Below are 22,193 nucleotides of genomic sequence, written 5' to 3'. Positions count from 1 at the left end.
ATCAGTATGTTAAGAGAAGTTGTACAGATGTAGAGTTCTGTTACTGCAATGTGTCCCCCCCGCCCAGCATTGTTATCCCGGGATGATCTTGGTAGTGCGGGCATTTGGGGAGGGGCGGATTGTTCCTAAGAGGCACGGCTTAGCAACAGCTGAGCTCCAATCCAGTTCCAGGAAAGCAGTCTGCACCAATGGACAGCGACCAAGAGTCAAGAGACAGCCTTTGGGAGGAGCTAGGGCTGCCTGTGTCAACAGCAAGGATATAAAAGGGAGAGCAGCCATTGTGTGGATGAGCCAGCCACGTGGCTACCAGCCACAAAGTGGGGGAGGCTCCCAGCACTGTCACTGTTTCCCTATTTAGTCCCTTTGTTGTAAGTTTTCTAAGTTTTTAAAAGACCTTTCAAAATTTTGAGACGTGAACAGTCATTTCTCACAGGGAGAAAAGGTTTTAAAAGAAAGGGGTTTTTTTAAATTATTTTTTTTCTTTTAAACCCAGGCCATGCCGACTTCTCTCACAGTGAACCACAGCCTTTCTCACCACCTGCACAGCCACCCCTCCACTCAACCCATTCACCTTGGACTCTGCACAACTCCCAACACACCATTTGTCTGGGGGAAAGCACAGACTGTGTCAAGGCAGCAGAGCCCAGACCTGGCCTGACTTCCCCAGACCACTGGAAAGGAGGAAATCCAGACCCATGGACACACACACAGACACAGAGCAAAGCTTTGCTCAAAGGGTTTATTGACTATTGATTGATTATTCTTCAGGGGAAATGGCCCAGGGCTCAAAGGGTTCAGGGGGTTCCTGCAGGGATGATCATCTCCTCATGCCACTGGAGAGGAAAAAGGACACTGGTCCTTGCAAGCCTAAAAGACAAAGCCCAGAAGGTGACCTCTGGAGCCCACTGGGCCATGGCTGGGCTTTGTCCCCAGCCCTGTCCCTGCAGGCACGGCTCACCTAGGCATCCAGAGAGGCAGCCAGGCGCTTCTGCCGCAGGAGAGCCCGCAGCTCTTCAGCCACAGGGGGCTGGGGACAAAGGCAGCGTTAGAGACACACTGGGGGCACTGGGCTGCACTGGGAGGCAGGGGAGAGCAGGGGCACCTTGGGGAAGGGGCTGTGGGAGCAATGGGGTGCAGGAGCTGCTGTGCTGCTGCCCAGAAGCACTGGGCTCCTGGCCAAGAGGCACAGCTGGGGCAGGGGCTGCGTCCTGGCTCATCCAGGGGCTCCTGGGCTGACAGGGATGGGAATGCAGCAGGGCCCTGGGCAAAGGCTTCCCTGGGGAGCAGCCCTGGGCCAGGGCATTGTCTGGGCTGTCAGGAGGGGTGCACTGGGCTCTGCTGGGACAGACTGGGATGGCCTGGGCTGTGCTGGCCAGGCAAGGGGAGGCTCTGACAGCGGCAGAACTCGTGGTACCCACCAGAGGCGTCTCCAGGACTGCGACATTGTCTAAATCCAACTGCAGAGAGACCAGGAGACCTCGCTGGTCACTGGGATGTCCCCGGTGCCAGCAAGGGATGGGGGGGACACCACTGCCCCCCAGTGCCCTGAGGGGATGCCCTCCCATGCCAGCAGCCCACTCACCTCCCGCAGATCATCTTGGGTTCCCTCCAGGAGTGCCTGGAAAGGAGAACAAAGGCTGGGTCTGGACTGGACCTTGTGGGGCTGGAGGGGACACGGGTGCAGGGAGCAGGGCGCAGGCAGAGGGATGGGAATTCAGGGCCTCCAAGGAGATCTGTTTGAGGTGGGGGGAGACCCAAAGACACTGATCTGGGGTCACTTGAGGGCCCAGGGGACAGGGCTGGGGCTGTGGAAGGAGCAGGTGTGAGGTACAGGGGAGGAGAAAGGAATTGAGGTGTAGGGACATGGGAGGGCAAGGGAGGGACTTGGTGGGGACAGAAGAATGAGGACAGGTGGGGACAAAACCAACGGGACTGGGAGATGGTGTGGGAGTGGGGGTGAGTCAGGGAATTGTACAGGGGGACCCCTCTGCAGTGGCCAGGAACAAAAGCAAAGGATTGAGGGGGGACATGGAAGCAAAGGCCTCAGGAATGGTCAGTGGGAGGGCGTTTGGGGACCCTGAATGGGACACAGAGGAGGGACCAAAAGGGTGGGATGGGAGGCCAGAAAGGAGGGCAGGATGTGGGGACGGCGTTTGGCTGGTGCCTCACCTTGGCCTGTGCCGGGGGGCACAGCAGGATGGAGAAGAGCAGGGCCACGCTGAGCACAGCCACCTTCATCTTCCTCTGGCTCTGGGCAGCGCTGCCTGAGGCTGCAGCAGGTGAGGAGCACCTTTATCCCTGCCGGGACTCCTCCCTGCACCCTCCCTGCCAGCCCCCAGGCCAAAGCCCGGCTTGGCACAGCCCCCAGCCCTGGCCACAAGCCCAGCCCTGGCACAGAGTCCACCCCACCCCACCTGTGGCACGGATCCAGCCCCCTTGCCCGGCATCCCTCCAGCTTCCTGCACGGGGCAGCTGCCCCTGGAAGGGCCCAGGCACCTGGGGGGCCAAGGGGGGCAGGCAGGGAGCCAAAGGCACCTGGGGACCCTGTGGGGACAGCCCCCAGTCCAACACAATCCATCCTCCAACAGCCCCCAGTGCCAGATCCCCCATCTCCTGCTGCCCCTCCCCTGCCAGAGCTTTCCCTGGGGGACACCCCAGAGCTGAGCCCGGCCCCAAACCCAACATGTGGGAGAACAAGGGGAACAAGGGACATGGGATCAGGTGGCTGATTGGCATCTCAGTCACTGCAGACACTGGGGAGCACTGGGCAATGCTGAGCACCTGCAGACAAGGCTGAGGCCTGGGGAATGCCTCAGGAGTGACAATTCCCACATGCACACAACCCGATAGCCCTTTCCCTGCAGATGCCAAACCCCACCAAGCTCCATGCCCACAGCACTGTCCCGAGGGGAATATGCCCTGCCCTGCCCCTCATCCTGTCACACCTGCAGCCACGGAGCCCTCCCAGAGCACCTGGTTCATGGCCCTGGCTCTGGGCCCAGGCCAGCACTGGCCCTGAGCAGGATGTGCCCATCCCAGGCACATGGGGAAGTGGGCACCTGTCCCCAGGCAGCCACTCGGAGCTAATTGGGGTAACAGAGGTGCCCTGTGAGGAGGAGGGGTGTTGGTGCCCTGCCAGCCTCTCTGACAAGCCCTGTTTACCCAGGCCCTGAGGCACCAGGAGCACATTCAGACATCTTGGGCTTCCAGGAAGGAAAATCCACAGTGAAGTGGTTCCTGAGAGCTGTCCATGGCTGTGATTCCTGTTTGACATTCCAGGGCATTAGTGAAGGGTTCTGCACATCTCTTTCCCCAGGGACAATGTGCATCCATCAGAGAAGTGTTATGGCCCAGCTGGGAAAACATTTCAGGCCACTGCCTTGATTGTTTGCTCTGGAACTCACCCAAGGAGGCGCAGGGCTCAAGGGGGATGATTTCCCTTGGGGGTTTTGATGCTTTGTGCCCTTGGAGGAGAGACCAGAGTCTCCCTGTGGGGGATTCTTGACCAGATGGACGAGAGCTGTGATGTCATTGGTTTTCTGAGGTCACCTTGGAGAGAAATTGAGGAAGTGTCTGCCGGACCCTAAACAGTGAATGAATGGATGAAGGAGATTCTCACTGTCCTGACCCACTATCCAGCAAAACCACAGCCAAGGGAAGAGGCCTGGTGGAATCAGGGGGGAAGGAGACCTTGTTGAGCCTGGTGCACACTGGGCACTGTGGGGTGATCCCCTGCTGGTGTCCCAGCTGTCAGTGCAAAACCACTGCTCTGATAAGACTGGGTCCTTAAGAAACAAAAGAAGTGCTCAAGCTCAGTGGAGGAGGGGATCTGGTCACACTTCTCTTCTCTGGCAGTTTCTCTCCCAGGGGGGACATTACATGAGAATTGGGATGCGGTAAAGGACAGGGCTGAGGGCAGCTGCTCCCTCTCTCTCTGGGCTTCGCAGGAGGACGCTGGGAGCTGCTGCCTGGGAAAAGGAATTGGTTGCTGCGGGTGGCCAGAGCAGCTTCCCCAGGCAGGCGCTGTCAGGCGCCTGCAGCACCGAAAGCGTCTCCACTTGGGGCTGCCTTGACAACTGCCCCAGCCCAGCAGACGCCTGAGCCCGGATGGTGCAATCAAAGCCTCACCAGAGGGACGAGAGGACTCCTCGCAGAGCAGATCCAGCCGGGTTTATCAAGGGAAAATCCAAGGGCCCGGGTGAAGTGAGGGTGAAGAGAGAAACAGGAGCAAGCAGGAACACAACCTCTGCTGAAGGGAACCAGAGGCGAAGGGCCAGGAGCAGGGCTGGGGCCAGGGTATATAACTGGAGGAAGGCAGGAGGCCTCGGGGTACAAATTATCCAATGGGGAAGGGAGTCAGGGCTGGAGTTAAGGTGGGGTGACACGGGACGCACCAATGGGGGAGCAGAGTGGGAGGGGTCTCTCAGGGAAAGCCAATGGAGGAACGGGGAGTACAGAACTTTCTGGAACTGGGGGACGAGCAGCAGTCGATTGACAACAGCACATTCACATTAACAAGCAAAGAACCATGGGGAATTGCACCAGTCTCTCACCTTAACTTAAACAGTGGTGTTCTCCAATGACATCCCAGGTTTGTCTTCTCCATGCCTGTGTCTCACATCTCCCCCTTTTTTATTTATTAAATAAACATTTCTCAGTGTTTTGTCAATTCTTTTCTGAAAACACATCAGTGCTGCTGAAACGATAACAACTATGAGAAGGACGCACCATAAACTTTTAAGAATGGGGGCACCCACACAGGGAGGCTCCACTGCATGAGAATTTTGTCCATCATGTCCACAACTTTATTTTCAGTAAGAGTCTTCATTTGCTCTTGCATTTGTTTGATGTTGGCCTGGATGGATGTGCTTTTCCATGACAGGTTAAAACAACAAAGTCCTTTGAAATCTTCACAACCATGGCCATGGGAGAGCAGCAGGAAGTCGATGGCCGCTCTGTTCTGAAGGGTGGCATGTCTGGTGGTTTCCTCGTCCGCTAGAAGGTCTGATAAGGCAGCAGATGTAGCCTTGGTCTGCTTACTAAGCCAGCACTCCAGGTGAGAAAGCTCATCGAGGGCCTTCACAGCTGCAACCCATGGTAGAAAGATGGAAACAGTGACCCTCTTCGTCTTGCCCCAATTAAAAATTTGGCCATCACAATTTTGATTGAATTGGGAGTACGATCTTTTCTGGGGCACCAATTGAGTTTCTTGTTTCCAATTTTTAATTTGGGTAGTGTTTGGGGTGAGGGTAGTAAGCTGGCCAAGACTGCAGGGGCCCCCTTTGATCTTCAAGGGGATCCCTGCCCACTCCCTGTCACCACAGATGAGAAACACTCCCTCAGGAAGCACTCTGGGAAACGGAGAGGACTTAGATAATGTTTTGGCAGTATAATTGCACCAGTCAACATCATTGTATCTCTTATCATTTGGTGATATATCTTTTCTCACTATCATCTGTGGTTCAGATTTCTCATGCCAATTTTGTTGGGGTGGCTTGTAGAAAAAGTTGACACAAGAAGTCGCTTTGAGGAGCCCGGTAGGTCTCGTTCTTGGAGGTCCTGTGGTGCATGGGGTAAGATCTTCATCCACTCGTCCCAGGTGTCTACCAGGGTGGGCTTCTTACCTGCACAGGCATATTCATTTGGGGACAGGGGGATTCCCACCAGACATGTAGACAGCGGGTCTTTTGCACCTCCCATGGCCATGCAAAAGTTATCCTGCTTGAGAGATTTCCCCAGTGTGACCCATAAGTTTTCTGTTGGTTGTGGCACGACCCATCCAACCGCTGTTTGGATGCACAGGAGCACAGTGACGGTGGCAGCAGCTGTTAAGGTATTTCGGGGTGTCCTGGGAGTGGCCATCTGGTCCTCCAGTGAGTCAGGTATCGACTGTTTGAGCACTGATAGAAACATGAATGGTCAAGTTAGTTGTCACTGTAATTTTCTTCATTTTGTCCCTATGGAAGGGAGGGCGAGGGATTGGCAATTGGGGCAGGTGGAGACAATAGCCTTGGCTTGGTCTCTGGAAATCTTAAATTGACCTACTAAAGCTGGAGCATTCTGAGGGAAGAATGCATGGCTTAGACGAGCCTGTTGAAAGACATGTGGTGCAGCGGGGGAAATGTGGGTGGCACTTGCTGCCATTGCTAACAAGTCTGCTCTCCGGTTGCCCTCAGTGATGTATCTTGGCAGCTCTGTGTGCAACCGGACGTGCAGGATGTGATAAGGTTGCTCTCTGTGGGAGATGAACCAAATTAATTCAGAGAGCAAGCTGTAGAATTTTTTATTTTGGATTTCCTTGAGCAGGGCACGCTCTGCCCGCTCTGCTATCCCAGTGACATATGCAGAACCTGTGAGTGAATTGAAGGGTGGTTGGAATGTTCGAAACGCCCTCACAGCTGCAGCAAGTTCTGCAGTCTGGGAGGAAACCTTCAACAACACTTGCTTACATACTATAGAAACCTTCTATCAAACCTTAAAAATTCTCTACAAATTCATTTCCAGCATTACTGGGTCTGGCACCGCCCAGATCTGGTGTTTGCTGCCACCTCCAGCACCCAGATCTGGAAATTCCCTTGTTCCGGCAGAGCCAAATCCAGCAATTTTCTGGTAAAGAAAGCCAAAATCTGGCAATTTCCCACTGCTGACACTGGCAATGCCAAGACCTGGTGTTTGCTGCCACCACCTGTACCCCAATCTGGACATACTCGGTTCCAACACAGCCCAAGTGCAGCAGTTTTTTGGAAAAAGAAGACAAAACGCAGCAATTTCCTGGTGCCAAGACTGCCACCACCCAGACCTGGTGTTTGATGGCACCGCCCATGCCCAGATCTGAACATTTCCCTGTGCCACCACAGCCCAAGTCCAGCAATTTGCTGGCAAAGAAAGCCAAAACCAGGCAAATACCTGGTGCCTACACTACTCCGATTTCGTGTGTGCTGACACCGCCAGTGCCCAGATCCGGAATTTTTCAGATGCCTGCACAGCACAATTGCAGCAGTTTGCTGGCACAGAAAGGTCACATTTGGCAATTTTCCAGTGCCAGCACATTCCCCGCCAAGATCTGGTGTGCGCTGGCACTGCCAGTGCCCTCATCTGGCAATTTCCCAGTGCTGGCACAACCCAAATGCAGCCATTTTCTGGCAAAGAAAGCCAGCACCGGCAGCTTCCCGGTGCTGCCACCAGCACCACTGTCTCTGTCTCTCTGGGAGCCTCTCAGGAACCCTGGGCCAGTCCCGAGTCGGCAGACACCGGGGGCAGCCCCGACACGGCCGACAGCGGGGAGACACTCTCTGTGCCCCGAGGGTACTGAGGGCACCTGGGCTGGCCGCCTTTGCAGCACAAGAGACACCAGAGACAGCGGTAGAAGAGAAAGGGCCCACTCTTAGCAGGGGTTAATCCAAGGTTTTATTCCAGGTGTCCCAAAGGAGCCCCTACACCTCAGGGGCCTCCTGCCGAGAGCCCGGGAGATGTGCCAAGGTTACATTTAAAGGGAGGTGGAAACCCAAAGTAGAGAACATTTGACTAACCAAGAAGTGACCCTAAGGGATGGGTCCTGGGGGATGGACATTTAGGACAGCGCATGGGGCAAGGCTTGGGGGGCTGACCCCTGGCCTCTGGCTGATCACTCGACATCCTGGACCGAAGCTTCTAGAGGGAGGGGATGGGATGCTGAGTGATTGACAGAGAGCCAGGGTGGGGATTTGGGGATGATCTCAGCAAGGGCAAAGGATTACACAGGGAAAGGGAGGGGGGTACCATCTGGGATGAACAATTTGGGAAAAATATGGGGATACAAAACCAAAACTATCACAAAGTATTACAATGTATGAAAACACACTACAACACACCACCCAGATCTGGTGCCTGCTGCGCAAGTGCCCAGATCCGGAAATTTCCCAGTGCTGGCACAGCCCAAGTCCTGCATTTTTCTGGCACAGAAAACCAAAATCCGGCAATTTCCTGATGCCAATACAGGCGCCCAGACCTGGTGTTTGCTGCCACTGCCAGTGCTCACATCTGGATATTTCCCCGTTCTGGCAGAGCCAAGTCCAGCAGTTTTCTGGCAAAGAAAGCCAAAATCTGGCAATTCCCTGCTACCGTCATTGGCAATGCCAAGATCCGGTGTTTGCTGGCACCACCAGTGCCCAGATGCGGGAATTTCCCGGTGCCGGCACAGCCCGAGTTGAGTAATTTTCTGGTAAAGAAAGCCAAAACCTTGCAAACACCTGGTGCAGGCCCCACCCAGATCTGGTGTTTGCTGGCACTGCCAGTGCTCAGATCCAGCAGTTTCCCAGGGGCAGCACAGCCCAAGTCCAGCAGTTTGCTGGCACAGAAAGACAAAACCCGGCAATTTTCTGGTGTCAGCACCGGCACCACCCAGATCTGCAGTGAGCTGGCACCGCCAGTGCCCAGATCTGGCAATTTCCCTGTGCCAGCACAGCCCAAATGCAGCAATTGTCTGGCAAAGAAAGCCAAAACCCGGCACCTCCCAGATCTGGTGTGTTTGGGTTGGTTTAAAAGAAGAGGGAGACCTTGGCTTAAGGCTGTGGGAAAACCCTCTTTAGTTGGGGTCAGCAGGAGCTCCCGCCCATAATCCCCTTGTTCAGTTATGCAGACTGCTACTAGAAAGTTCTGAGTTCTCTTTGCTACCATTGGTTACATTTTACTGCAAAAATTGTAATATTCAAAATCCTTCCTTCCTCTTGGATCCTTCCCTCAGATCCCACCTTAACCCCTCCCCATATATAAATGTATAAATATCCCAGCTGGACCCTGGACCCAGGCTTTTTTCTGCTTTGCTCTCTGTACTGTGCACGCCGTCCTGTTTGTTGTGTTTGCCTTCATTAAAGTTCTGTTTCCAGACAAGCAGATGAAAGCAGTCTCTCTCTGTTAAGTGGCCAGAGCTGGTTCTCAGGGAAACCACTGGCCAATGGTCCGGACGAGGACCAGAAGGTTTCACTGGTGTTTGCTGGCACCACCAGTGCCCAGAGCTGGAAATTTCCCTATTCTGACACAGCCCAAGTGCAGCAATTTGCTGGCACAGAATTCCAAAACCCGGCAACTTTCTACTACTGGGTCTGGCACTGCCCACATCTTGTGTTTGCAGTGCCAGTACCCAGATTTGGAAATTTCCCGGTGCCAGCAGAGCCCAAATCCGGCAGATTTCTGTTGCTGCCAACGACACCACCCAGATATGGTGTTTGCTGGCAGCGCCAGTGCCCAGATTTGGAAATTTCCCAGTGCCTTCACAGCCCAGGTCCAGCAATTTGGTTTTAGCTAGCTTAGGCAGAGAAGTTCCTGGGACTGGGACTTTCCTTTTTCTTGGAACTGTTTAAACCTGCTCTGGACTGAAAACCCAGAAAAACACCTGCAGCTCACACCTGTGGCCCACCAAGGTCTGGGACGCTGCATTCCAGCACCAGAGGGACTTAGAAGAGACCGAGTGAGCCAACTACAACCCACAAAAAGGACTTTCTGAATTTGCCAACTCTTCAGCACTGTCAGAGGTTTCATTTAATATTATTCATTTTTCATGCTTGGGAATACTTTACTTGTTAAATAAACTGGTTTTCTCCACTTTTCTCCAGGGAAGTTTTTTCTGGAACTAGTAGGGGGAGGAGCCGCTTGAAGTTGCTTTCTAGACGGACCCCTTTTGGAGGTTTCCTCCCAAAATTTGCCCTAAAGCAGCACAAACAGTCACAATGGAAACTTCACCAGTGGCACAACACCCCAGCCCACCAGGAAAAGAAAGGACATGTAAAGTGCTCCAAACAGTTGTCCTGCTTTGCTGCAAAAGTCCTGCTGCAGACACTGTGCAGTGTGGAAAGCCAAGAGAAGCTGCAGCTGGTGGCAAATCTTGTGACAGAAGCTTGACCTTGTTCTCCAGGAGAGATCCTTGGGAAGAGCAAACAGGAGAAGATTCCTGGAAAACTGGAACAGCTTTCCAGAAGTGAAATGAAAATGAAAGAAACAATCCAAGATGTTTTCCTCTATTTATTTCTATGCTCCCCTTTTCCATGTTGCACTACTTCTCCATCCCAGTAATTCCAGATGCACTGCACCTCTAAGATCAGTGGCTTAGTGATTTTTAGACACTCTAAAATACCATGAGCCACACAGACTTTTCCTTCCCCTGTTTTTACTGGAAGGCAACACTGGAGATGTAAGTGCAGTGCTGGGCTCAGGTAGGAATCCTAGCCCAAGGGAAGGTGTCCCACCAGTGTTTGCCCCTCAGCCAGGCCAATGCAGAGCAGCAAGCGAGGGCATTGCTGTGCCAGTGTGCAGGAGTCAGGGCTCTGCACCTGGGCTCAAGGCTGCAAAGTTCCCGTGTTTGGACAGACTCAGGGGCTGTGCCCGGGGCGCGCGGGGCTCGAACGTGGGGCTCGTGGGGCGAGCGGGGAACGGACACGGGGACGAACGGCCCCGGTGCTTCAGTTGCAGCGGCGGCAGCGGCGGCAGCAGCAGCGGCAGAAGCAGCAGCGGCAGCAGCAGCGGCGGCAACAGCGGCAGAAGCAGCAAAAACAGATACTCGATAAGGATCTTCCTCTTTCTCTCTTTCTTTCTCTTTCTCTCTTTCTTGGTCTTTCTCTCTTTCTGTCTCTGTGTCTCCCTTTCCCGCCGTCGGGCACCCTTCTCCCGGGGTCCCTTGCCCGGCGTCCCTCTCCTCTCCCCGCCTCCCTCTCGTGTCCCCGCCTCCCTCTCCCCCTGCCGGGCCGGGCCATGCCCCCGGCCCGCCCCCGGCCCCGGGCGGGGCTGCCCCGTGCCCGGCCCCGCCCGTCCCGCCGCGGTCTCGCCTCCGCCCGGCTCTGGCCCTACTGGCGGTGGCGCTGCTGGGCGGGCATCAGTGCCGTGTGCGGGGGCGGCATCGCCGCCCTTCGCCTCCGCCTGGCCCGAGCTCGGCCCCGGCCCCGAGGCAGGCTCCAGCCCCGAGCCCGGCCCCGGCCCCGGCTCCTCCCGGAGCCCGCGGAGGACACAGGCGGCGCGGCCGCTGCTGCCGCCTCCGCTGCGGCTTCCCCGGCCCGAGCTCCGCCGCTCGGCAGCGCGGCCGCCGGCCCCGAGCCTCCCGTGCCGCGTTGCGAGGAGCGAAGGCCTGGGCATGGCCGGCCCGGGGCGGCTGAGGAGCGCTCGGGGGCCGTTGCTGGCCCCGGGCCGAGCGCTGACAGCCGCGTCCCGCCCGCAGGGACGGCGCCCGAGGTCCTGCAGGAGCGCTACCGCCTGGGTTCGCTGCTGGGGCGCGGAGGATTCGGCAGCGTCTTCGCGGCCACGCGGCTCTCGGACGGCGCCCCGGTGAGCGGCGGGGCCGGCGGCGGGCGCAGGACGAGGGGGCGGAGGAGGAGGAGGAGGAGGATGGGGCTGGGCAGGGCGGGCGGCGAGCTGAGCCCGCTGCTGTCCTTGGCTTGCAGGTGGCCATCAAGAGGGTGCCACGGAACCGCGTGCGGCACTGGGGCGAGCTGGTGAGTGAGCGGGGCCAGCGGCAGCAGCCGGGGCTGCCGGGCGGGGATGAGCCGAGGCCCGGCACGGTGGAAGCCGCCAGGACGCCTCGAGGGGGAGCGGGCGTGGGCGCAGCGCAGGGCGCAGAGCATCCCGGGCTGGCTCAGGGCTTCCCCATGCCTGGCACGGCATCGGCCCCACTGAGGGCATCGTGCTCCTCCCGCAGCCCGACGGCAGCAGGGCCCCGCTGGAGATCGTGCTGCTAGCCAAGGTGTCCACTGGCTTCCCCGGCGTGGTCCAGCTGCTGGAGTGGCTCGAGCTCCCCAACCACATCGTGATGGTTCTGGAGCGGCCAGAGCGGTGTCAGGACCTGCAGCGTTTCATTGAGGCACGGCAGTTCCTGCCCGAGGAGGTGGCGCGGGAGCTGTTCCGCCAGGTGCTGGAGGCCGTGTGGCACTGCACCAGCTGCGGGGTCCTGCACCGCGACATCAAACCTCAGAACATCGTGCTTGACCTGGCCACCCAGCAGGCCAAATTGATCGACTTTGGCTGTGGCACCTACCTGCAAGAGACAGCCTACACCCACTTTGCAGGTGAGCCCACGTAAGGGTGTACTCCTGGTCCCGGGATCTCATGGCCCAACATCTCCCAGCCCAAGCGGGGATTCTCCCTTTTGCTGCCAGTCAGGGGACTGAGTCTTCAGCTGAGTTGCTTTAGAGCGGGGCTGGGTGGGGAGCCATCTTCCAGCCCTGCTGGCAGCCTTTGCCAGCCACTCTGCCCAGGACTGGGGCTGGGCTGGGGCAGCCAGCCCGACCAAAACCCCCCTGGGTGGGGGTAGCAGAGAGCGGGGAGGAACCTGTGCCCCAGCCAGTTTGGTGTGCAGGCGAGAGGAAGGGCTTGCACTGCTCCACTCGCCCTGTTTGCCTTGGCTTCCTAATATTTTTGGGGCAATGCAGACATGGAGGATAGGGGCATGTTTTCACCAGCAGTGAGTGGGTTCTTCCTTTGCATGTCATGGTCAGGCTTAGCCAGGGCTTCCTCTGCCCTCTTCTGACACCAGTGGCTTCTTTTCCAAGCCCAAGTTTGTGCATAAGTCCCAGGTGCTGGCGAGAGGGCAGTGGTCACCCTGTGTGCCACTGATGCAGCCCCCGCAGGCCCAGGGATGCTGGGGCCAGGCTCTGGGAGCAGCAGCATCCCCCTGCTGAACTCCATCTGTATTCCATAGGAACACCGTCCTACAGCCCCCCAGAATGGAACGACTTTGGCTGGTACCATGGCGAGGCAGCAACGATCTGGTCCCTGGGCATCCTGCTGCACCAGATGGTCTGCGGGGAGCACCCTTTCAGGAGGGGCCAGAACCTCAGCTGGGGCCAGCTCCCGCTGCCACAAGGGCTCTCTCAAGGTGGATCCTCTTCTCTGGGCACGGGGGGAATCCCAGTGCTGGGAGCCAGCAGCGGGCTCGTGAGCATCCCGCTCTGGCAGCTGCTGAGGAGGTGGCACATGTCCTGCTCTCCTCCAAAACAGGGAATTGATGGGAAAGTTTAGGCCCAGCCCTGAGTGCATCCAGAATGGCCTGGGCATGGCAATAGTGGGGCAAAGCAGACAGGAGCCTTCTCTGGCTGACCGGCAGTTTCTGCTTTCTCTGCCCAGAGTGCAAAGATCTGATCAGGTGGTGTTTATCCGTGAACTCCTTGGAAAGACCCACATTAGAAGACCTGTTCTGTGATCCTTGGGTGCAGGATATTCCTCGGCCGTAGAAGAAGGGAGAGAGCCACAGGCACACTTTGATCCAGGGCCCTGGTAAGCTGCAGCTCCACACATGCCTTGGCAATCAGAAGCAAAGGAACCCAGACCTTTTTGTGCTGCCTGTGTCACTGCACGGGGGTCATGGGATGGGCACACGCAGCCCTTGTGCTGCAGCTGAGCTGCTCTGCCCAGCACTGGTGGCTGCCATCCAAGCTGGTTTTGCTTGTGCTGGTTCCCTGACAGCTGGGGCCCTGGGCAGAGCCCTGAGAGCCTGGTCTCCCCCCAGGGAAGGAGAAGGAGCCCCTGGAGAAGCTGTACCGGGTGGGGATGCTGCTGCTGCTGCTGCTGCTGCTGCTGCTGCTGCTGCTGCTGCTGCTGCTGCTGCTGCTGCTGCTGGAGACAGCCAGGATGACATCAAGGATGAGAAGCTCTTCCTCAGCCTGGCCACTGGAGGCTGAAGGTGATGGACTTTGATTCTGGCACCTTCTTCAAAGCCAGACTCCACAGGGAATTTGCAGGTGAGTCCCCACCCGGGGAAATGCTGCCAGATTTGGGCATGGCCCAGCCTGGCTGGGAAGCAAAGGTTCCCCCTCTGCTGGGGCAGATGCAACTCACTCTTCAGTCGCTGCCCAGCTGCTTTTGGCAGGGCTGGGGCATGGGCTGGGCTGGGTACAAATGGGAGTGGGCTCCTGGCCCTGCCAACAGCCCCCAGCAGCCACTGTGGCCTGGGCTGGGGCTGGGGCTGGGGCAGCCAGCCCGACACAAGCAAAGCCCCATGCTGGGAGCAGAGGTGGGACTCCAGAAGCTGTGCAGGGGCTGCTTTGCTCTGCAGGCAAGGAAGGGCTGGGCTGCTGCACTGCCCTTGTTTGCTTTGGGATCACCGTGATTTTGGGGGGCAGTGCTGGGTGGAAGTGAGAAAGTGTGGGCTTCCCTCACCCATGGCTGGGTTTTTCCCTACCATCTAGGAGTTGGCCTTCCTCAAGGCCCTGACAGAGATAAGAGTTTTTCCCGTTTTTCTTGTTTTCCTTTTTTGTCTGTAATCTCTTTTCAAGAATGTGTTGTTTGTTTTTCCAGAGGAAGCGTTCCAGGTGGTCCAGTGCAGATGGGGAAGTGCTTGGGAGCAGCTGTGGCGTGGATGGGTGGTGGCCTTGGAGAAGGCTGAGGCCGTGGTTTGGGAGCAGCTTTTCTTGCAGCCGTGGCTGGCGTGAGGTGGGTCCCTGTGTGCTTGGCAGGGTGGGATCAGAGCTTTTGGGAGATGGCAGCGAGCACAGGAGCATCCTGCTCTGGGCAGCTGCTGAGGGCTGGATGTGCCGTGGCTGGCTGCAGGCTGGGCACATGTCCTGCCCTCCTGCTCTGCTGCCAAAGGCAGCAGGGATGGGCAGCTCTGGGCACAGCTCTGGGCACAGCCAGCATGGCCTGGGCACCGCAGGCCTTGGCACAAGGGCACAGGAGCCCTCAGCTGATGGGCACTTTCTGCTTTCTCTCCTTGCAGCCGGGCTCTGTGGCTGCTGAGGCTGCTCTGGGCTCTGCCAGGGCTCTGCTGGGCTCAGCCCTGGGCCCAGCTGGGCTGGCTCTGCCCTCACATTGCTCTGACAGCTTTGCATCAGACGAGCCCCTTGCGAGCACAGCGCCTGAGCTTTCTGCTTTGGCAGCTGAGTGAGACTCTGCTGCAGGCCCAGAGATTGCAGCTGGGGACACACATCCAATTGGCAAGAAGCCAAACCCTCCACAGTCCCAGCTGAACGCCTGGATCTGCACAGGGTGTTTGTCTGTCCCATTCTTCCTTCTTGATTGGCTGGAATTGTGCAATTGCACTTTCTTCCTCCTCTAGAAGTGCCTGAGTGGGCCAAAGGTGGCGAGTGGGCCGTGTTCCTGAGGCAGTGCAGTCTGGAGCTGATGGATGGAGAATTGCCCTTCTGCACTGCCAAACCAGAGCAAAAAGCCCTAAGTGGCACTTTGTGTCTCTAAGAAATCCCTGACAGTTTCAAAGGGAATGTGCAGCTCCTTCCCAGGCTGAGAAGGAAGGGCATCTTCTAAAGAATTTGGGCTTTGACAGAGTTTCCATTCCCAGTCCTGCTTGGAGCGGGAAGGGCACAAAGCAATTTCCTCTTGCTTTGAGCACAATTTCAAATGGCAATGTTGGAAACAAAGCCCAGAATCTTTTCAAAGGCTGCTGGGATAAGTAAGATGGATCCATGCCATCAGCACATTTACAATGTAAATAACTGAGTTCCCCTTTAAAAAAATCATTTACCTCTTAATGCAAAGTTTCAGAACTTTTTCACTAACACTTGGGTTTTGTTTTCATCTTTCACATTTTATATAGTTTTTTTTCTTTTTCCTTTTTTTCCTTTAAATAGAAAACATGTCCTAGAGAAGGAATGTCCTTTGCTCGTGGTTCCTGTGTGGAGCAGCTCCCTTCCTGCTGGCTGAGCTGCTCAGGCAGAGCCCGGCAGCTCCTGGCCCTGCAGGTCTGAGGCTTTTCCCCGTTGCTGGGCACAGACTGATGGAGCAGCACTGCTGAACACGGGCACACACAGAGGGCCCAGCAGCAGCTGCCTTTGGCCACCTGAGGCTCCAAGGCCCAACCTCTGAGCAGCCAGGGCTGGAAGAGACTGGCAGCATCTGATCCCTGACTCTGGGCCAGGGCTGCACAAATGACCCCACAGCAGCAGCAGCAGCAGCAGCAGCAGATGGAGCTGACTTTCAGCACAGCCCCTGCCCCTGTTCCCTCCCGTGTGCAGCGGTGTCAGAGCAGCCTGAGGCACCTGGGAGCCCCCAGTGCCAGCAGGGACTTGAGATGGCAGCCCTGGGCTCCTGGAGGCTGTGCAAGGAACGCAGCTGGGCACTCCCTGTCCATGGGGAGCTTGCAGATGGAAAAGGCTGCTGTGCCCAGGCAGCTCCAAGGGCACAGAAAGGAGGCTCTGGAGCACTGGATCAGTGCCAGTGCCACAGTCCTGGGCAGCAGCCAGGCAGCCCTGGGGGAACAGAGGGCACAGCAAGAGGGACAGAAGCAGGCAAGGGCAGAGACTGGGAAGAGCCAGGCCCGCGAGCAGGAACAGCTGCTCCATTGCACTCTTGGAGAAAGCTCTTGGCTGCTTCAAAGCGCTGAAAGGCGTGAAGGGCAGAGAGGAGGCCACAGCAAACAATGCTCCTGTTTGCACAGCCTCCCCTCTGCGTGTCCCAGAAGGAATTGGATGGACTGGATTCGTCTCTCCGAGTGCTCTCGTTCAGCATGAGCAGCTCAGCACCAGGAGCTGAAGGAGCTGAAGCCTCAGGCCACAGGAGCTGGGCAAGAGGGAACTTCTGGAGCAAAGTAATGCTGCTGAAATAGCCCCAGCTGAATGCAGCGGATATCATCATGCAATCACAGAATCCTTTCTGTTGGAAAAGCCCTCTGAGCTCACCCAGTGCAGCCGCTCAGCCAGCAGTGCCAAGCCCAGCACTAAAGCACGTCCCTGAAGTGCCAAGGCCTGCACAGCAGCCCTGAGTGAGGCCTGGACAGCAGGCCCTGAGCCAAAGGTGGCCTCTGGAGGAACCTTCCAACCAAGGGTTATCTTTGTATCTGCTCCCTGCTGAGATATGCATGGTCATTAGCACTGTGATAGATGTAGCCACTCCTTAGTGAAACATGGATGGCCCTTTGTGTATTTAGAAGCCAGAGAAGGCCATGAAATCTGACATCTGGCCTTGTGTGGGGCTGAAGGATCAAAGTCAGCTGCCTTGGCTCCTCCTTGAGGCCTGGCCAGGCTTTGGGAGGGAGCCAAGGGGAGGATGAAAGCAGATGTTGGCACACTAGCAGTGCTGTCAGTTTGTTCATGCAGCACTGTCAGAGCTGGGCCCTCTCCCAGCAGGCTTGGAGCCTCAGCTGGGGCTGGAGGCACCTGCAGGAATTGCCAGTGCCCAGGAGTGGCTCTGCAGCCCTTGGCTGTGACAGCTTCCCCAGCTGCTGTGTGCATCTGGGGGATGGCAAAGGCTGAGGGTAAATGCTGCTGCATCTTTCTTAACCACTGCAGGCAATCTTTGGTGGGGATGATTGGGTGCATTGCTGAGCTGCTCCTTTTGTGATTCTTTGCTGCTCTGAACTGCAGGAAATGACACTGATTCTTTCAGCTGGAGTCTGTGTCTTTGGTGCTGACTTTGGCCACTGGTCAAACCAAACTGGCCCAGTCTGGCCAGATCCCAACCAAATGTCACTTGTTCAATGTCAATGTGAGGCATCAGTGCCATCAGAAATTCCCAGATGGGAAGCCCTTCCCTGGAGTTCCCTGGCTCTGCAGTGGGCTGAGGTGGGAGCCCCGTGGGAGCAGTGGGGCAGTGGGGTAAAAGAAGCTGCAGCCCTGGATGTCTTCAAATGCATCCAAAAATTGCACATGGAAAAGGAAAAGGACTTGTGGGTTTGGGCAGACAAAGATGAATTTGTTAAGAGTCCATTGGAAACAGCAGCTTCAGAAGGAACAATTATTGTTGGAATGCTCCCACATGGAGCAAGAGCAGAAGGTTTTAATCTTGAGCTCAGCTGCATTTGTGCCAGTGAAATATCACTATGATAACTAACTATATGCATTTATTGTATAATAAGACCTTAATATATATATATTTGTATACTTATATATATATATATTTTATATATATGTCTGTATCTATCTGTCTATATGTATATCTATGTATGAAATAATAGTATTGTGAAATAGTGCTGACAATACTAATTTGGTAGCTTTGGCTACTCAGGGATGTAACTCTGAATACCCTACAGAACAGGATTGGCCAGGACCCTCATGTCAGTGGTCAACTTTGTGAGATTGTATACAATGTAAAAAGGAGGAAGGGATGAAATTGGCTATTTCCCAGGGTTTGGTGATACTGTGATGCAGAGTGCTTTGTCTGTTGCTGTGAAAAATACAGGGATGAAGCCTGCAGGGCTTTTCATGTCCCAGACTATGCACAAGCTGCAGGATTGGTTGAACGGGTGAAGGGGTTGTTAAAAGAGCAGTTGATAAAATGAGGAGATGGGAACCTTTGCCCATGGAGAACCCATCTCCCAGATGTGCTCCATGCCCTTAACAATGGCCCGCGGGGGAAATGGAAACCCCCTGGCTGTGCACGGCTGCCCCCAATTTGCAAATCCAACCATGGGCAGTGAGACTTGGACTGCCTGGGAAATTGTTCTGGCTGTGATGGCCCCTGGCAGGGCCAGCCCAGAGGCTGCAGGGCTGGGCCTTCATGCATTGGAATTAATGAGGATGAATTCAAAGCAAATGAGAGCCATCAATACTGAAACAGGAATTCAGATTCCTCCAGGACACTTTGCTTTGGTAACTGCTCCCTTGGAGCTTGGCCTTGCAAAGTGTTCATGTCATGGCAGGAGGAATTGATGCAGAATATCCAGGAGAACTTACAGTAATTCTGTGAAACAATAGTGACCAGGATTGGATTATTCAACCCCATGACAGGGTAGCACAATTATTGATTTTGCAATTTTGAGAACGATTGTGAAAAAAGGAGCTCCAGCTCCAATCACCACCGTTTGTGGAGATAAAGGGTTTGGATGCAGCAGTCCTAATAATGGAGCCAGAGTGTGGGTCCGGAGGCCAAATGGCCCTCCCGAGGCAGCTGAAGGAGCAGCTCCTGGGAAAGACAACTCTGAGTCCTGAAAGCTGGGCAGGAACAATGGGAATGTGTCCCTGCAGCCAAGGATTGTGTGTGAGAACAAGTAGATGTGACAGGATATTGTTTTACACATGCTGCCAGACCAAATCTCCCTGTTTGCCCCAAGGGCCCCTTTGGCAAATGCTCTGATCCACGGGGCTCCATGGGAAGGCTGCTGTGACACTGAGGGACTTGCACAGGAATTGCATCCAGGAGCCTGGGTGCCCCTCAGGGACTGGGACCCGGCCCCTTCCAGCCAGAGGGGAAAGGGCCCCCCAAGCCTTGTTAGCCCCAGACAACATGGTAAAGCTGAACAGCAAAGGGCCTGGGGGCATTATTCTGGAATTAAAAAGGTGCCAGCTCCATGGACAACAGAATTCTTGTTCCTAACTCAAATGAGATTGAGAAAAAAGAATGAAGAACGGTGTCACTGAAGTACTGCTGATGTCTGTAAGGTGTACCTTGATAGTCAGCCAGAATCTTTGTCTGCCACAAACACCTCTAGTGTTTGACCAAGGGGTTAGTCATCAAAATGTAATGATGAGTTCTGAAGGATTGCTGAGCTTCTTTTGTAATTCTTTGCTAATGATGATGTGCTTTGCTGAGCTTATCCTTTTGTAATGCTTTGCAGCTGTGCATGATATAAATGCCACAATTCCTTCAGTTGGTGTCTGTGTCTTTGGTAGTGACCTTGCCCACTGGTGAAACAGGGCCCCCTCTTGCCTAAGTGTTCCCTGGGAAGGCAAAAAGCCTCCCTCCAAAATTCCCCCCTTGCTCCTTGTTCCCCCCTTCATAGCCTGAGCATGATGTGCTCTGGTCTGGGCTGTGCCCGGGGTCAGTTGGGGTCACCTGTCCTGGCTGTGTCCCCTGCCAAGCTCCCCCGCAGCCCCAGCCCCTCCCCAGCGTGGCTGGACGAGGGGCAGGACAGGCCTTGGCTGTGCTGCAGCTCAGCAAGAACAAAACCATCTCTGCGTGCTCAGCGCTGTGCTCAGCACCCGGCCCAGCAGTGTCTCAGTGCCAGGGGCTGTGCCCTCAGTGCCTGCCAGGGCTTTCCATGGCAACTGCCAGGCCAGGTGCCCCAGGTGTCCCCCCCAGTGCCGGTTGCCATGGAAACAGTGCCCAGCCCTGCCCCTTTCTGTCTGGCTGACCTGGCCTTTGGCCCTGGCAGTGCCCTTGGCTGCTGGTTCCTGGTGCCTGAGCGGCCAGCGCGGCACAGGGCAGGTGGCCATGGCACAGCCCCCAGCAAGGGATCCCCTCTGGCTCTGGGCACTGACACCAGCCCTGAGCAAGGGGCCCAGGGCAGCTTTCCATGCCCACCAACCATCACAACAGCTCCGGGCATTGCTTGCCATAGCACCAAACCAAGGAACGGGTCCCCGTGGCCGTTGCCATGGCACCTGCTGGCACCAACCAGTGTCACTGCAATTGTACCTGGAACAGCCCTGGCACCGCTTTGTCCTCAGGGTGTCCATGGCAGCCCAGGGCAGCAGCAGCTCTGCAGGCAAGGGGCCATGGAACCTGGCTGCAGAAATGGCTCCTGGGGCTGCTTTCCAAGGAAACCTGAACTGATGGCAGTTGCCATGGCACCCAAAGCCAGCACTGGGGTCCCTGCAGTGTCCATGGCAACAGCCCCTTGCAATGGCCCACTGCCTGTTGGGATGATGATCCACCCTCACAGCTGGCCCAGGGCAGGGCTGGAGTGCTCTTGGTGCCACCTTGGGCTTGGCACACACTTGAGGAGGATGTCTGCTTGCAATGGGGAAACTCAGGAGTTTTAGATGGCTTCAAAACTCAAAGAAGGAAAATCCCTCTTTGCCTGAGTGCAGCCACTTCTCCAAGCAAAGCAGCTCCCAGGTGAGTGAGGAGAGACACCATGGGCTTGGGGAATGTGGAGCAAGGTTGTCCACACTGGCTCAGAGCTCAAGGCACAGCTTCTCTGAGCAGGCCAGACCTCCTTAGGACAGTCCCTGCATCAATATCAGTCACCGAATGCTGCAGTCACCTCTTGTGTAATGGGAACAGCAATAAAAGACACCCTTTAAATAGGAATACATATTTCCTAGAAGCTCTTTGAACTATTTCTCCATAACTATTTCTCCATAACCCTCCTAATGAACTGCACTGGAGCAGAGGGAAATAAAGACAGAGCCATAGTCTGTCAGGACTTGCTTGATCCTCATGAGCCTCACTATGCATTTGGAGCTGAGCCCTTGAACCTCAGGGCCTGGGAGGAGATTGCACAAACCTTGCCTGGAGTCAGAGTCAGAGGAAACACCCAAAGTGTCTCCAGGCATTCATGGCTCCCACTGAGGTCCCTGTCCAACACAGGCTCCTCATGGACTCCTTGGAGGAGAGAATTGGTGGCCAGGATGGCACAAAAACCTCTCAGACACTCAGTGTGGAAAGGAAAATCCAAAGTACCTTCAACACCTTGAGTGTCTCAGAGCATGAATGAGCCCCACTGAGTGTCAGTACAAAGCTCTCCAGGGACTCATTAACGCAGATAATTGGGGCCATGATTGCACAAAGCTCTCCCAGAGTCTGGATCCAAGGGGAAACACCAAGTACCTTAAAAGATCTGAAGTACCTTGAAGCATTCATGAGCCCCACTGAGTGGTGTTACTGACAGAGCCTCTGCAGGGACTAATTACAGCAGGTAATTGGAGGCCATGATTGCACAAAGCTCTCAGAGACTGCAAGGCCAAAGCCAAACCCCAAGTCCTTTGAAAAAGCTGCAGCCCCTGCAGGGAGCATGAAGGAGCCCCCAGGGCCATTGCTGAGCAAGGCTCCCCAGGGACTCCTTGCAGCAGATCCTTGAGGCCCCTGGGATGTGGGCTAGGGGGGGATGCAGAGGGCAGCACAAGGGGCTGGCAGTGCCCAGCCTGGCTGGGGCTGGGCCAGGAGGCCCCAGGGCCTCAGCACAAGGTGTCTCCTCCCAGCCCTTGCTGGCACAGACCCTGCTGTGCCCCAGGGCACCAAGCCTTGGCTTCTCTTTGTCCCCAGCTGCCATCAGTGCCTCCAGTTCTCTGCTCTGCCTGGGGCCTGGGGACACTTTCTCTGTCGTGTCCCTCAGTGGGAGCCACTACAAGTCCAAGAAACTTTGGAGTTGGATTCTGCCTTGGAGTTCTGCAGAGGCTTCTTCAGCTCCCTCTCAGGGCCTGATGTTCAGGGCCTGAGCACAAAGGCCCAGAGGCTCCTAAAGTCCTTGTGCTGTGTCTGTGCTGCTGAGCTGGGCCGGGCTCCTGGCCCAGAGGCAGCTCCTGGCAAGGGCAGCAGAGCTGCAGAGAGACAGCTCTGGGCAGGAGCAGCTCCTGTGCACAGCCCAGCAGGGCTGGGGCACTGCCTGCAGCCAGCCCGGGCACAGC

The 22,193-nt window shown here is 56.0% G+C and overlaps 1 protein-coding gene across 1 annotated transcript; it reads left to right on the top strand.

Annotated features, from left to right (window-relative positions):
- Window positions 1–4,107: 4,107 nt before the first annotated feature.
- LOC139604391 (serine/threonine-protein kinase pim-2-like) lies at window positions 4,108–13,190 on the top strand. The gene is made up of 6 exons (XM_071455560.1): window positions 4,108–4,203; window positions 10,444–11,289; window positions 11,406–11,456; window positions 11,660–12,026; window positions 12,659–12,835; window positions 13,084–13,190. The coding sequence occupies exons 1-6, from the start codon at window positions 4,108–4,110 to the stop codon at window positions 13,188–13,190; spliced, it is 1,644 nt and encodes a 547-aa protein (XP_071311661.1).
- The last annotated feature ends 9,003 nt before the right edge of the window (window positions 13,191–22,193 follow it).

The sequence above is a fragment of the Agelaius tricolor genome, unplaced genomic scaffold (assembly GCF_023055355.1).
Source record: "Agelaius tricolor isolate 1412-34295 unplaced genomic scaffold, bAgeTri1.0.p SCAF_50, whole genome shotgun sequence".
NCBI lineage: Eukaryota > Metazoa > Chordata > Aves > Passeriformes > Icteridae > Agelaius > Agelaius tricolor.
This window is presented reverse-complemented; position numbering and strand designations above follow the sequence as displayed.